This window comes from Trematomus bernacchii, unplaced genomic scaffold (assembly GCF_902827165.1).
Source record: "Trematomus bernacchii unplaced genomic scaffold, fTreBer1.1, whole genome shotgun sequence".
Lineage (NCBI taxonomy): Eukaryota > Metazoa > Chordata > Actinopteri > Perciformes > Nototheniidae > Trematomus > Trematomus bernacchii.
This window is the reverse complement of record NW_022988098.1, coordinates 3,677,419-3,692,414: the sequence shown is the minus strand read 5'-3', so window position 1 is coordinate 3,692,414 and position 14,996 is coordinate 3,677,419. Positions and strand designations below refer to the sequence as shown.

The 14,996-nt window shown below is 42.9% G+C and overlaps 1 protein-coding gene across 3 annotated transcripts in view; it reads right to left on the bottom strand.

Annotated features, from left to right (window-relative positions):
* Positions 1-898: 898 nt before the first annotated feature.
* ndrg3a (ndrg family member 3a) overlaps positions 899-14,996 on the bottom strand; it is a 35,696-nt gene continuing 21,598 nt past the window's right edge. Inside the window, exons 1-15 of one of the 3 annotated variants that reach the window (XM_034121751.1) lie at positions 14,425-14,773; positions 10,192-10,297; positions 9,942-10,062; positions 9,290-9,352; positions 9,137-9,197; positions 7,574-7,660; positions 5,965-6,021; positions 4,889-4,992; positions 4,692-4,757; positions 4,545-4,596; positions 4,416-4,463; positions 4,288-4,323; positions 4,151-4,202; positions 2,913-2,951; positions 899-1,928 (exon numbers count right to left, since the gene is read on the bottom strand). In XM_034121751.1, coding sequence (XP_033977642.1) covers positions 1,756-1,928; positions 2,913-2,951; positions 4,151-4,202; positions 4,288-4,323; positions 4,416-4,463; positions 4,545-4,596; positions 4,692-4,757; positions 4,889-4,992; positions 5,965-6,021; positions 7,574-7,660; positions 9,137-9,197; positions 9,290-9,352; positions 9,942-10,062; positions 10,192-10,297; positions 14,425-14,475 — 1,116 coding nt within the window. In that variant the 5' untranslated portion in view covers positions 14,476-14,773 and the 3' untranslated portion in view covers positions 899-1,755. Of the gene's footprint in view, positions 1,929-2,912; positions 2,952-4,150; positions 4,203-4,287; positions 4,324-4,415; positions 4,464-4,544; positions 4,597-4,691; positions 4,758-4,888; positions 4,993-5,964; positions 6,022-7,573; positions 7,661-9,136; positions 9,198-9,289; positions 9,353-9,941; positions 10,063-10,191; positions 10,298-14,424; positions 14,774-14,996 lie in introns of those variants that run through there. The other 2 variants (XM_034121748.1, XM_034121750.1) reach the window with 2 other exon arrangements.

The following is a 14,996-nucleotide window of genomic DNA, read 5'->3' as shown; positions in this document are numbered from 1 at the left end:
TCTCACCACAGTCACCTCACCTTTCCACTAACAGGAGAGGAAAAGTACACGAGTATTCACACACTTTCTTTCACTCGCATATATATAATTGCTTTGTTCGTGCATTTTTAGAATTATTGGCCCTGTTGTCAGTGGTGGAAAGTAACAAAGTACATTTAATACTTTATACTTTACTACATTTTGGATGCATTCTATTACTTATTACTTCACTACATTTGTTTAACGCATTTCATTACTAGCTACATTGCAAGTATTGAGATATAATACAGATTATAAAACGGACAAGTCAAATCAAGCAATCTGATTGGTTCTTAGCATAGCGTAGAATTGTAGTTACTTTTCACAAGTCAGTATCCCTCCGCGTCTGAGAAAAGCTACAAACGTTACAACTGTTACATTACGTCCGTTACGAAACTAACTAACTAACAAAGCTTAAGATGGAAACATGTAAGGGATAATGTGCAGCAATGACTTATTGACCGTTGTTAAGGACGCTCACATCTGCAGAAAGAAGTCCGGTTTAACTGTATACAGTTGGGCTGAAAAGCAAACTGTATGCAAGGGCCGAACCACGCCCCTTAACTGTCATATAATGACCATATACCACGGCCTGTCGAACCAATACATCATTATGTATTATTATAGGTTAAACTACTCCGCAGTATATCCAGTTATTTCAATAATCCCCACCTTTACCAAGTGCCACATTGACATTAATGCATCAATAATAATCATAATACATATCATATGAGCCATACGGGAACATTAGTAGTTTTACTTTTTGTACTTTAAGTATATTTTGATACTAATACTTTTACTTAACCACTAAGTAAAAGATCTGAGTCTCTTCCCCCCCCCCCCCCCCCTGCATGTGTTGATAAATGAAGACACCAGCCGAGTCATGTTGAAGCTTTATTCAGTAGTAATATAAATGAGTTGAATCAGCAGACAGTGAGAAGCACCACTGGCCCGTCAGAGAAGGGACTCAATACTTTTCACATCATGACCCACTTGTTAAAATCACTGAACAAAAAAAATTAACACAGAAGAAAGAAAAAAGGGAGATGAGCTTCGTGACAAAAAGAATACAAAATAGGTGGAGTGATGCTGAAACACTGGTACACTACAGGAATGTTTTAAAAGCAGCTCACTCCACAAGCTTGAGTTTAGATATGATGAAAGTGTGCTACAGTCTGCAATGCTCCTTCACTTGATTTCTGCAGCTACAGCAGGTCGAGTGATCCCTCTGTGCACTTTGTGACTAATTCACATTGCAGAACGTTTGGGATTAAAACACAAAGACAGAGTGGCTCAGAATCAATGAGTTTAGAGATCACAACAGGAGAGAGCCGAGTGTAGTACTGCATAATTTAAAAAAAACCTTACTTTGAACACGTGGAGGACGTCTACAGTGTGTGTGTGAAGACATTTAAAACAAAGACAACGAGAAAAAAAATAAATACAAGGGGTTGAGTGAATGATATGGTCTGACCATTGGAATATACAACACGTTTGATTGTAGTCATGGTATCTGGTACAGGAATGTGACTTTGACAGTGTATTAAATATGATATATTTAATAATATGCATCTGTTAATATATTTATTACATCCTTTTCTAATCACATTACAGATCCTGCTGGCGTTTGAGTTGCAGGGTGAGAGAAAGATAGATAGAGGGGGAGAGAGAGAAAGAGAGGGGCACATAAGTTACTATGGGAATGTGCAGGGGGAGGGAGGGTGGGGGGTTCAGGGTTTAGCAGGAGACCTCCATGGTCTGGGGTCCGACCTGGTTGTCCAGACCCCCGGTGGCGCTGCCCTCCAGCAGGCTGTTGAGGTTGTTGCGGCTGCGACTGCTGTCCATGGAGGTGATGGAGGAGGAGGAGGCGGTGCGGGAGCGAGCCAGCCGAGTCATTCCTGCCGTCGCCACTGAAGAGAAAAACACATTGATATTCTGCTCACAGCGCGCAGGAGACTGCGTGGGAGCTAGGGCTGCACAGTTTGGGAGGAAGCACTGGGTGTGATTGTTTTCGAAAGATATTGCAATATATTGTTTGCTCTTTTAAAATAACAACGTATTCTTCTTGTCTTTGTATGCACCATTTAGAACAAAGCAAATTCCTCGTATGTGTAAATCTACTTGGTGATAAAACCTATTTTGATTGTGATATCATTTGCGATATTAGAGGTAATTACATTTTCTTTTTAAACATTATTCAAATTATCATTAGTAAATGCTTAAATGGTCAAGGTGGTTTTTTTTTTTACAGGGTGCGTACCCAACATGGATTTTTTATACAATACTATTTGTAGGCTGGGATTACTCCACAGCACCACAATACTTAACATAAACAATATTTTTTTACATTTACCAAATATTGCGCTTACTGTAATTTGGATATTGCACCAGTCCATATGTTGTGCAGCCCTAGTATGAACACTTAAAGATACACAGATGCAGCAACAACAAAAGTGCATACCATGCAAACCAATCTCAAATATGACGACTAAGTAAAAAGAAAAAGTAAGATAAAATAATTGCATGTGTGTCCACTGTTGACAAATAAAATAAAATATGAAAGCAATACAACAGCAGAACACAGCATTGGCAATCCAACTGAAGTGAGGGAGGAAGCAGCAGGTCATGCAACAGAGATAGGACACCTAGGATCCATGCTGAACGGGCAAAGTGAACTCCTACAGGGAGATGAATGCGTGTCAAAGTGTGCAGAGAGATCTCTCCCTGTGTGAGATACCGACTGTATCCTCCACACTGAGCGGCTGTCGAGTTCCAATCTGAAACAGCGCTCTCCGGAGAATTTCTGCATACACTGACATTCATCCACCCTGCAGTGTTTAAGGGCCTTTGGGTTCAAAGCATTCTAGTCTGGCAGCTGCTCGAGAACCTGATACCTGATTCGTTGCTCAGGTGACTGAGAAGAACGTAGGGAACTGTGAGCAACCATTAAAGAAGGAAGAGAGGAAGAGAAAGGGAGACATGTTGAATTGGTGCGTTGCTTTCCCCCACTCTGACTCAGACTGAGGCTCTGTCGCAGCTCGGTGGTCGTTGAGGGCAAAATAAGAAATCGGTTTTCTGTCAACCGGTAAGAAATCATAGCGTGTGCAAACTAGACTTTTCTGTACTATGGCTGTTTCTCTTTTGCGTTTCACACTGTGGCAATGTGTTAATGAGGGGAAAGCAGCTTTCGGTAACATGCTGAGGTGTTTAGATTTTTTCACTTCCCACACTTTCTCTGCGTGAAAACACCTCGTTTTAATCACTTTTAATCCTGCAGTGGCATTTCCTCGACAGGGGGACTCGGTGGCCTTTAAAGCAACACTGAGGCACCGGCATACTGCCTTCACCCCAGGGTGCCTCCCACAGTGAAGGGTTTGGGAACGGGAGAGAGCAAAAGAGAATTAGCATGACAGAAGTACACACACACACAGACAGACAGAAGTCATCTGTATGAGAAAGCAAACCTACATTAAACATCCATCCGTAGAGTCAGGTTTGCATTTTAGAAATAAATGTTTTCTTTGCAGATGAATGACCTGAAGGCCTGTTTAAGTATGACTCTCTCTAGAAAGAGACGGCATCATTAAACAGTTGTGGAGGGAAAAGAAAATCACACCAGGCAAAAAAACAGAGGGCATTTTCTGAACTGAACAGGAGTGAATTGTTGTTCAGCGTATCTGGAGTGACTGTCATTTCAGTCATGCTTGAAGCACTCAGGCCTCACCTACTGAGGTTTGTGGGGACCACACACTGCAAAGAGCAGAGAGGAAAATGCGTTAGCATCCAACGCGCCGTTGGGCTGCCTCTCCGTGACCAGCCTGACAAAAAGCCTGTCTTTTCATACACTGCTGGCCACAGGCCAAACCCCATCAGCAGGGGTGTTTAGCCACAGCTCATACGAGCCTGTAGCGAAAACAATCCTCATTTAAGCAACTGTTGGCAAAGCAGTCACGTCAACAGGAAACTCTGCAGAGAACATTGAAAAACCTCGACCACAAACACGTCAGACCTAAAAAGGTGTTGGCCTGTAAACAATTCTTGGACGTTCGATATAGATTCGACAAGTTTCAACCGGTATCATTTTGTATTTTTGTTTTTTTAACAGCACGTAGCAAAAGACATGTGTACTTACTGTAGCCCATTCCCTGAACAAAGTACTTGAAGGCCTCAGCAAGTTTCCCTGGCTGTGAACAGATGAAGGATCAAAGTTAGAAGATATATTAGATGAAAATAAATGCTATATGAACAAAAGAAACCTGTAAAACGAACCTGCACAACTTGGGGTAAGCCTCCACAATCAGCCATCTAGAAAAAAGATCATTTTAATGAATATATTTTCTTTTACAGCCAAAGTAATTACATCATAAATGTATCTGTCAACAAAGGAATAGCTTCACCTTTAGCAGTGTAGTCTTGATTGGATTTAACCTGGAATTACACTCCACCTAAAGACATGAATGAGAAGCTGAGTTAAAGAAAGAAAAGATACAGCAGAGCTTCTTCCTGAGATGAACAGTGTTACTCACCACAGCCTCCACAGCAGGGGCCGTGTCACCGACCACCAGCAACGCAGGGCATCTGGACGGGAAGAATACAAGGCGTAAAATATCTTCAAAACATGGCATTCTGAGATAAAAATATTTGATTTGTGTCTTCTTGGTCTCATAACCTACTTTAGTGTTTTAACTGTGTCCTCGTTCAGACCCACGATTGGCCTCTCGATATCAAGGTCCTGACGGCTGGTGCAGGGAGACAAAATATGATTAGTTATTCAGATCTACTTTTACACATCTTAGAACAATTAAATGTGATCGAGACACAATACATATGTGAACAAATGTACAGTGTATACTAATGTATGTTATCATACTATTGGTAGGAGCCACAGAAGAGGGCCAGGTTGTCCTGGTTGATGTCTTGAGCGATGTGGAGGCGGTAGGTCTGGATCAGCTCCAGGTTGTCGGACAGCTCATCCTGCGGGAAAGAGCGGAGTAAAACCTCAATGAAATGTGTCTTTCAGACAAGCTGTTGGATTTGTATATCCAGTACGTCTAGCTCACAAAAAGATTGAGAGAGATTTTTTAGGCAGTCGCTTAACCTGCACAAATACGAGAAAAAAAATAGTGATTATCAAAACGCCTTTAAAGGGTGTAATGGACCCCTGCCTGTGTTGCCAGGCAAAGCAAAGTCTTGGAGCTCCTATGGATGTATTTCAATGAGTTGAAAATTGGCACCTTTCTATGCAAATTGGCCTCAAAGCATGAATAGTCCAATTCACACAGATCAGGGCTAATGGCCATGCAGTTACAATGAAATGCCTACAGAGATATGAAGGTACCTGCAAGTTCTTTTTTAGGGCATTCATGATCATAGCACTGAATGATATTTCTCTTGTGTCCTTACATGTCAAATAATGACTTTGTCTTTTACAATCTCAAGGAATGCTTCTGAAAACAGCACGGACAGACTGAGATATTAAATCCCAAGCAGCGCACTGTGACCCTGCCCTAAGTCTTAAATCCCTTGCCTTGTGTTTTGAGGAATGCCTCTGAACCTCACGGGTCAGGACCTTTAGCTTACGGTCTGAAAATGTCCTTCCTCTCTGCTACCGTGCTGCCTGCTGTGTTCTTGGTGCAAAGGCTCCATTTATTCTTCAGGAGACACTGAAAAAAAGGCTATTTGCATTCAGCTGCAAAACATTATGGGCAATTTATTGCCAATCTATTCTTCTTGAATTAGCAATCCACATGTTACAATCTACCAGTGTATCTATTTTACAGGATGACAGAAATAGGATAATTAGTAAATGCCCCTCATAAGAGCGAGATGAAGCTAACTGTGTCCAGGGAAATCAGGAAAAGCCTCTTGAGGTTCAGTAAGTGTTTCCAATTGTCAATGAGAAAGGTCAAAGCACATGAAGAGTGAAGTAGTGAAGGAGAGACTCACGGCGCTGAAGTGGTGAGACATGATGATATCCACCAGATCACTGGTCCATCCAGACAGCTGCACAGAGAGGAGCATCCAGGAGAGAAGAAGGGGACAACAGCTGATTTATCATTTATTTATTCATGATGTTTATACGTAAAGAAGTGTATTCACTGATTTAATGTTGGATTTTGACATTTATAAAAGAAGACAATACACAAAGAGGCTGTATTAATGTTAAAGAAATAGTAATAGTGTCTGTCTGTCTGTCCCTTTCTCCATCATTACTGTTACTTTCCATAAAAACTCAATCGTTATTTTTTAGTAAAGGACGTCATCTCTCTATCATGTTTCTTTTTTTACATTTGGCTTGGTTGAGCAAAATAAAAACAAAAGAACAGATGAAGCGTTTTGTTTTTAAAGTATGTGGGACGAAGGTCATGTCAAGCCCACTCCTACATAACTGCGCTCAACAATAACACGACAAAGAATGTCCTCGCAGTCACACAAACCACACTCACCACACTCACGTTATTGTGACCCATCTTGTTCTGCACTTAAAGCAAATGATTACACTCAAAATGAAACTAATATAAATTAATAAACATTAGTAGTGATTGTGGGGGAAACTTCTGAAGCAATTGGAGTCAGGACTCAAAGAGAGACACGAGGAGAGCTGGAGCTTTGATGGCAAACACTGACGGTTTATTTGGAGCTTCGACCGGAGAATTCACAAGACATGTCACGGGCCACGAGTTGACCACAGGGTAGAGATGCCAAAATCAATTCTGAAGACCCCTCCTGTAGCTCGAGCTTTTAACTAGTTCAGAGTGTAATAATCAACATTCTTCAATAGATAGACTAAACAGCTGAGGACACTGAATCACATTTGTTGTCGCTTATGGCTCGGGGTCATCTACACCCCGAGAAGGATGTGTTCCAGGTGTCCCACAACAATAACTATCTCTCACCGAGAGTTGCCCGGTCATAAACTGGCAAGATCAACAATATGCTAGGGCAGCCCCTCCTTATGGGAGATAACGGCTGATCAAGGTTGGTCAGCTGGAGGACATGCAGGGCAAATTATTCCCCAACAGTGATGTTTGTTGTACTACAATATGTGAAATGACAATTACGTTGAATATAATCAAAAAAGAGTTTGTCCAGTCAAATAAGAAGCTTACATTTGATTTGAACTTTGAGTACCCGAGCACTGCAGGTATAATCACATGAAACCAGGATTACAGTCCCTACCTGGGCTTTTCATTACATTAATCCAACACTTGTTAATCTTACACTTTTCTCAAGTTATTTTTAAACCTTAGTAAAGACTTTAAGTTATTACTATTATATCAAGTATATAGTGAGTATAATCGGTGGCTCTGAGTCAGCATCCAGTATTATATAATCTTATTTAGTTCTTGCATTATATATAATAAACTATGCTAAGCATGAATGATGTACAACAGTGAGCCTGAAATAGTGTGTTTAGGGTAAGGCATTAATCAATAACAACCTGACAAATGGCAGGAAACTGAACTGAAATGGCTGCTTAATTATTCAAGTGTAGTCAGTATAAATAGCTTGATGTTGCACAGAGCACTGAGAATGCTGCAGCGGTGATACTGACCTTTGAAGCGGCCCAGTCGATCCAGCCCTCGGCACAGGGGTCCACATTGATCAGAACCAGACCCTCCACCAAGCTGGGGTGGTTCAGCTGGGGGGGAAGGATGCATGTCAGGGCCAACTTGTTAAACATTTAGATAAATAAGATATTCCTACATGGGAGTATTCTTGCATTATGCGTGCTGTGGTGTGACTACAGCTTTCACGCTTGTATCAGGGTATATGCAGGAATCCTGAAGTCAAATGTAAAACCTTTTAAGACCTTTTTTAAGACCCTTTCCATACATTTTAAGAACTCATCGCCACTTTGAGTTTTAACCGGTTATTATCGACACACTTTACCTCAAATTTACTATATACAGTATTGATTGTCCTTCCTCCTTATCTTCCAACCATTTAGACGCAGACTTGCATTTCCCCATAACGATGTTGTTTAACAACCGGCGTAAACGGACCTTTGCGCGCTATCAAGCAGTGAGCGTGCGATGTCCTGTTCAGATGACGTCAAATCCAACGGGATGCCATAAATAAACTACACAGAATCACACTGCACACCTACGCAATGATTATTCAGGCAAACTGTAGAATACAACCTCTTTGGACAATTTATATACTTATTGAAAACAAGCTACAAAATGTAATACCTTGGGAAATGCCCTTTAATACTTTTTAATAGCCTTCATTTTCGCTAAATTGATTTATCAACTTTTAATACTTTTTAAGACCCCGCGGACCCCCTGTGTATAAACTTACAGTGTAGTTTTGTCAGTGAACTAAAATCATTTTGCCTACCCAATGCTTCATCTTCAAAATGAAAACTTTGTAATCTTATTCCCCAGGGTTTTATGAATAATTTGAACAGTGCACACACAGATTAAATCCACTGCAGTGTTCTCCTATATGACATAAAGTGAAGAATGTCTATTCAATGAGATGGAAAACTGGGCTTCTAAATGAAGGGGTGCGGTTTTGGAATAGCCTGAAAACAGAAAGAGGATGTCTGGGGAAATCTACGATCCATCTCACTCGGTGTTGAGGAAACACTGCGGAGGCTGCTCTCAACACGATGCAAATGCAACAGCTGCTATACATCTATCAAGGGTAAACCCATTTTGTTCCAAGGCGGTAGTCTTCATTAATTCTAAACAAGAGCCGACTCTCCTTAGAGAAACTGCTGGTTCTCCTGCTAATCCCGTTCCCTTTTTACCCCGGACCACCATACTCTCTTTCTATAATTCATCTTTCAGCGCTTCCTCGCTCCTCTCCGTCACTCCTGGCTCTTTCTGCTCCATTGTACAAATGCTTTGAGTGCAGAAGCAAGTCGTAAGCAAGTGAAAAGGAGAGAAATCGCCACGGTGATTCATCATTTGGGGAGTGACGGCGAATGCAGCAGACTGTGGAGAGACCTGCTGGCCTGTGTGGGCTTTGATGGGAGGCTTTAATGTTCAACAAGCTGTGTGGCCTGAAATCCTACAGTTATTATAACAGGCGAAAACAGATCGGAGGGGGGCGATAACACAGGAGGAATAAAGGGTTTGAAGATGCTCTGGTCCTGATGGGGACTCACTGCAAAGAGGGAGAGGATGTAGGCTCCTGCTCCCACGCCGATGCCGATCATGCTGTTGACCCTGCGGAGAAACCATTGGTTACAGCGAGACTGTCGACAAATTGTCAATTAATGCACATGATCATTGATCAGCTGAACAAAGGGCACACTCACTTTAGCTGAGTCATCACAGAGGGCAGCATTTCAGCCAGCTCCTCCATGGTGGGGTAGCGATAACTGGAAACAGATTAAATACATGAAAGTCAATGAGTATGAGGTCATTTCATCACGTTTGAATTAATCAAAGGAGTTGAGTTTATGACAAATTGAAAAACTCAAATTAGGGCTGTGCAATTAATCGTATTTTAATCTCGATTAGGATTTTGGCTTGCAACGATTACGAAAACAACGTAATCGAAATAAAACGATTTTTTTTTTAAATTATTTTATTTTATTTTATTTTTTATTATTATTGGTTTTTCAGTTGAATTATACTTAAAGTTCAGGGTAATCAACTGTTAAAAACATATTGTTCACATTTTCCTTTTCAATAAATGGATGTTTTCAAAGTAAATGGATAATCGTTTTTAATAATCGTGATATCAATTATTGACCAAAATAATCGTGATTATGATTTTTGCCATAATCGCACAGCCCTAGCTCAAATGTTTCTTTTTGTATTAACAGGATGGACAATGAATGTGCTTCCATTAGCAAATGAACCTCCAGCTCATTTTCCATTCTCAATAAAGAAATTGATTGCGGCATATAAAACTGAGTCTCCATTTAAGTGAGTTAAGTGCATGTAAACTAGTGTGAAACCCACCCGCTGGGGAAGGGAGGGGCACCCTCCTGCTGACCGGGCGCGTCCACGTGAACCACTGCAAAGTGCTGCGTGATCTCCTGCATGTCCTCGTAGTTGAACAGGGTGTTGAAGCATGACTTGTCTAGAAAGGGAGAAAGTTCAGGAGTTTAATCTTTGCAGAGGAGCCATGTGGGACTCAGAAGCTAAAACTAAACGCCGTCATCACATCCAGGACATTGTGTATCGATGAGTCTATTTTTGGCGGACTCACGGTTGAGGCCGATGTCGTGATAGGTGAGGATGACGGGTCTGTTGCCCTTGGGAACGCCTCTCATCGTCACATGGAGAACGCCATGGGGAGTCTCAATGTCATGCTCCTGCAGCCACAGAGAAGAAGAAAGAGAATGGTTTAAGAATGATGTACGTATTCGGTGTAAAGAGAAAAAGCTTAAACAGAAGAGGAAGTATTCCCCTCTTTTAATGTGACATGTGAGTTGTCTGATACAGGACAGCCAATGACGGCACATACCAATTTGTTTATGGCTCAAATAATAAATAAACAACAATTATGTCTTTGAAGCCTTATAAAGATTTGCCCCAAAACTCCAGCATCTTCCAAAAACTACTAAAATCATAATAAAAGGAGCCATTTGGTGTCATATTTCTTCATGTCTTTGCAGTTCAGTTATTTTCAGCTTGTCAAACTAGCAGAGGAGTTTCGGGAACTACATCCTTGAGCATGCTCAGTGTTGCTGAACAACCCATCAATGATCACTGGGGATGCAGCTGAGGGCGGTTTCAAAATCTACAACATGTGTGTATTGAAGTCAATGGGGAGAGAAAGATTATCTTTCGATCCCGTTTGAATTGTGCCACGAATTACACATATGATGTTTGTCAATTTAAAAGATAATTTCCATGTCAAAAAAGTCACAGTTTGTCGTAAAACTGTTGAAATATAAGACAATGAAAAATACGCAACTAGAAGGACTACAAATCCCAGAATCCCGGTCCCGCATGCTGGCTCTTACGGAACCGACTAATTCCCCTTGTGTGTATGTACAGCTCTCAACACGCCCAGACTTGTAGTGATTTTCACCTCTTTTAATACTTTTCGCCTCATTCTGAAAGAAAGAAGTGAAATGTGCCAACGTGACGGCCGTCTTGGTGTGTGGTGCGAGACGGGAGATGTAGTTCATTGAGCGGTTTCACACAAAAAAAGTGTTACTTCACAGTTTTAAGACACATTTTTATTTTTTTGACTTGCAAAATTATCTTTTAAATTGACAAACATCATATGTGTAATTCGTGGCACAATTCAAACGGGATCGAAAGATAATCTTTCTCTCGCCATTGACTTCAATACATACTTTTTCCGAAATAAGGAGGTCCCCCGGAAAGGGAGGGACTTCGCCTCTCTATGGCACAGCGCTAATATTTGGACACTAATGGAGCTCTATTGCATGGAGAGATGAGCTACAGTCGCTCAGGCTACACAGACAATGTTATTAGTAACATACGATAGTTTTAGCATTGAGAAACAATTACATTTACAACAATGCTTTATCAAGGCTGGAAAACAGCTGATTTTATTTTCTACATCAGATTTCCTTAAAGTAATCAGCCATTGTCGACAACATTGGAGTCTCAGATTCAGGATGCAAAGCATGCACCTCTCCTCCAGCACACATTCCTTGTAGCCTTGGACAAACAAAGCACCGAATAGGCTCACTGGGAAAGTCTTTTCAGTCCATTTATCCGAGGGTCTGAAACTCACAGTGCATTCACAAGTATGACTCTGCAAAAATAAAATGTCTTTGCAGAACCCATTAAAATTCAAAGAGCTCACACCAGCTCCCTTCCCTACATAGCCTTTGTTTGAATATCTTCATCTATCCAACATGAGCAAAGAATACATTCAATGGTTTTAGCTGACACCCACTGGAAGACTCTGAAATGTGATTAAGATAAATCAGGGGGATTAGTTAAAAGATGACATGGCAAAAAAAACAACAAGAGGCTGTCATGAATGTTTCATGAGCCAGTGATATAGGAAGTGACATAACGGGAAGCGATAAAATATACAGGAAGTGATAAAGCCAGAATCACAGCATCACAAAAACACACCCTTCCCAAGGTCAGCATGACATAGCTACGTGTGTGTGTGTGAGTGTGTACTGCACGGGCGTAGCCGAGTGCTCGCCTGGTCTCAAGGCCCACTGGTCATCAATAATAAAGAGAGCGTGTGCAGACGAGAGACACCGATTACGGCTGACAGACACAGAGTCCGACTGTGTCCCCCTGCAGACATTTGTCCGATGGATGTGTGTCACACTCTCCACAGAGGTGGTGAAGCTACTTTCTCAAGGACGAGACTGCAGCAATATACATCTGCAATCTGTAGTGGACACAGTACCACAAAAGGAACAAATGCTGCTCTTGTCAGCGACCAACTCAGATATCCTCGTTGTGTGGGAGTTGCTATAGAGATAAGACAGTCGCACAAAACATGAAAACCATGCGAAACGCTCACAGTCTGTGTGCTACAATGTAACCTCTCAACCGGAGATGGAACAAACCATGGAGATACTGTGTTAGCCTTGCACTTATCGGAGACCTTTCCACAGGAGATAATGAAGTGACTCTGCAACCTCGGCCTGGTGGGGGACAACCTGTAATAGACTCAATTTGCTACTGCAGAATTGTTTAGCTTTTACACAAGGACAGAGTCAAGGGCACTGGAAAAGAGAGGCTTTGCTCTAAGAAACAAGGCAAACACACGTGTGCAAATGCAGGCCTTCTGTCGTGTACTGAACATTCGCTGGAGAAAGCAGGCAAGTACGCCGGTCCAGAGATAGGAAATACATTTAAAAAAAGGTGATGGCAACCTAGTGGGGGGGAGATGATTAGATAAAACAAAAATATAGCCTGGAAGGTGGTTTGGAGGAAATGGAGCGTGAAAGCAGGGACAGAGAAAAAAGAGTCCTGTATGACTAAGAGAAGGATGCGTCTTAAAACAGAAGGGCCGCATTAATTTATCATGCCTTTCCAATCATGTCCTGGCAAAAAAAACAAGGGGTAGAGAATCATGAAGAAAGATTACCCTTTATTTATCCATTTAGCTCCTGGCATGGTTACATAGCTGTATTGATCTGGGAGTGCTGCCTCCCACCATTTACTTTCACAGATACGCATATATGTGTACACACAGCAGCATCTCAAGAAATCAGACACGGGGTGTGGCGGCTGGCCTGGACAGCTATAGAAGGAGAGCACTGGAACCCTTTTTTTCGTCTTCAATACATCCATGGCGGCTAGTAGAAGGACAATAAGTGTGTGTGGATGTTTTAGGGGCAGTTGAGAGAGGAATACAGAGTAGGAGGTTGTGCTTTGAGGAGAGGGGCTTCATGAGGCATTTGGGTTTGTGCTCCCACAATCAAGGAGGGTGAAGGAGGTTAAAAAAAAAAAAAAGGAGAGCCATGTGTCAGTCTGCTCCACTTCCCGCAATCCCTCTCTTATCAATCCCTCCTCCCCCTCCTGCCTGTTTTCCACGCCCTGCCAGGATCGGCATCAATCACCCCAGAGAGCAGCATTACAGGGCAAGAAACACCAAGCAGCCCCCCATCAGGTTGCAAAGGAATTCAACGTACACACAGAATGCAACACAGACACACATGTGTACTGTATGCATGTTCTCCAGCAGGATCATCCCAGGTACATGTCCCCCTGCTCTCTTTGCCACAAACACAGGCCCCCCTGCCTGCAGCACACATGCAGTATCATGAAGCAGGGGGAGGAAACTGCTAACTCTCTGCACAGAGTCTCTGCAGCAGTGATTTTTGTCGTGCAGTGTGTGTGTAGGGGTGAGTGACCTCCCTGCTTGTTCTACGTGATAACAGAATTAGAAAACACAATGCTGGCACTATGAGCCATCTGCAGCCGCTCTCAGGCAAAACACGCATTCCTGCAGTTATTAAAAGACCTGAAAATACTCATTTGAGACGTACTGGAACACGCAACCCGAAACACAGAACGACCCCACTGAGGGCACGTACACATCATCATCATTTTGTTGTGGCGTTTGCAGATTCAGAGACACTTGGGCACTGAACACATGCATCTTTCATACCCTCACATTAAAATGCACCACTGCACCCTGAGCATGTTTAGGCTGTGCAGACCACACACATGGACACTGTGTGACCTGTAGGCACACGCGCACACACACACACACACACACACACACGCACACACACACACACAGAACAAATGTTCACCCCGCACTAGCAGCTGCCCGGAGAGAAAAAGCCCAAAGTCACAGCCGTCTGCTAAAGGTGGTGACAGGCAAGCCAGGAAAGACCCCCACCAGCTTTTCCCTCCCCAGAGCCAGCTGCTGTCCCCTGCTTTAGGGAAACCGCACAACAACCCCCCCCACCACCACAATATGAATCTGCAAGGAGCAAGCCAGGTGTGTCATAGCAGGCAAGATGCATTTGTCACTCACCACTCCATTCCCAGAGCATGCAATCTGGTCCAGGTCCAGAATAGCTGACATGTTTTCCCACGCAGGAGAGCAGAGTGTTATGCTATGTGCAAGTGTGTGCTGGGCAGCTTTGAAGATCTCCAAGAGCAGGAGGAGGAGGAGGAGGAGGAAGAGGAGGGCGGGAGCGTTGATAGGAAGGGAGGGATGTGAGGGTGAGGCAGCAGCAACAAGGAAGACGGAGAAGAGAGGGACAGGAGAAAGACACAGCAGAGGAAGTGAGGAGGAGATGGGTAAATAATCTGAATGGAAGCAGAAGAAGGAGGAGGGGTCGGATAAGATGCAGAGAGCACAAGAGAGAATGTGGGAAAGAGAGACAGAGAGGGGGAGGAGAGTGAGACTGCAGTTTGTGCTTTGTAGTCACAGCGCGTCCGTGCATCCAGCCACCGGTGCGTCTAATTGGATTGCAGCGGGTCAGGTGGGTAGAGGGAGAGGGGTGGCGCTTAGAGGAGAAAAGAGGAGGGGGAGGGTGGATGAAAGAGGGGGTGATGGGGTGCAAAGGATGCAGAGGCAGACCTGGAAAATGGGCAGGCTGC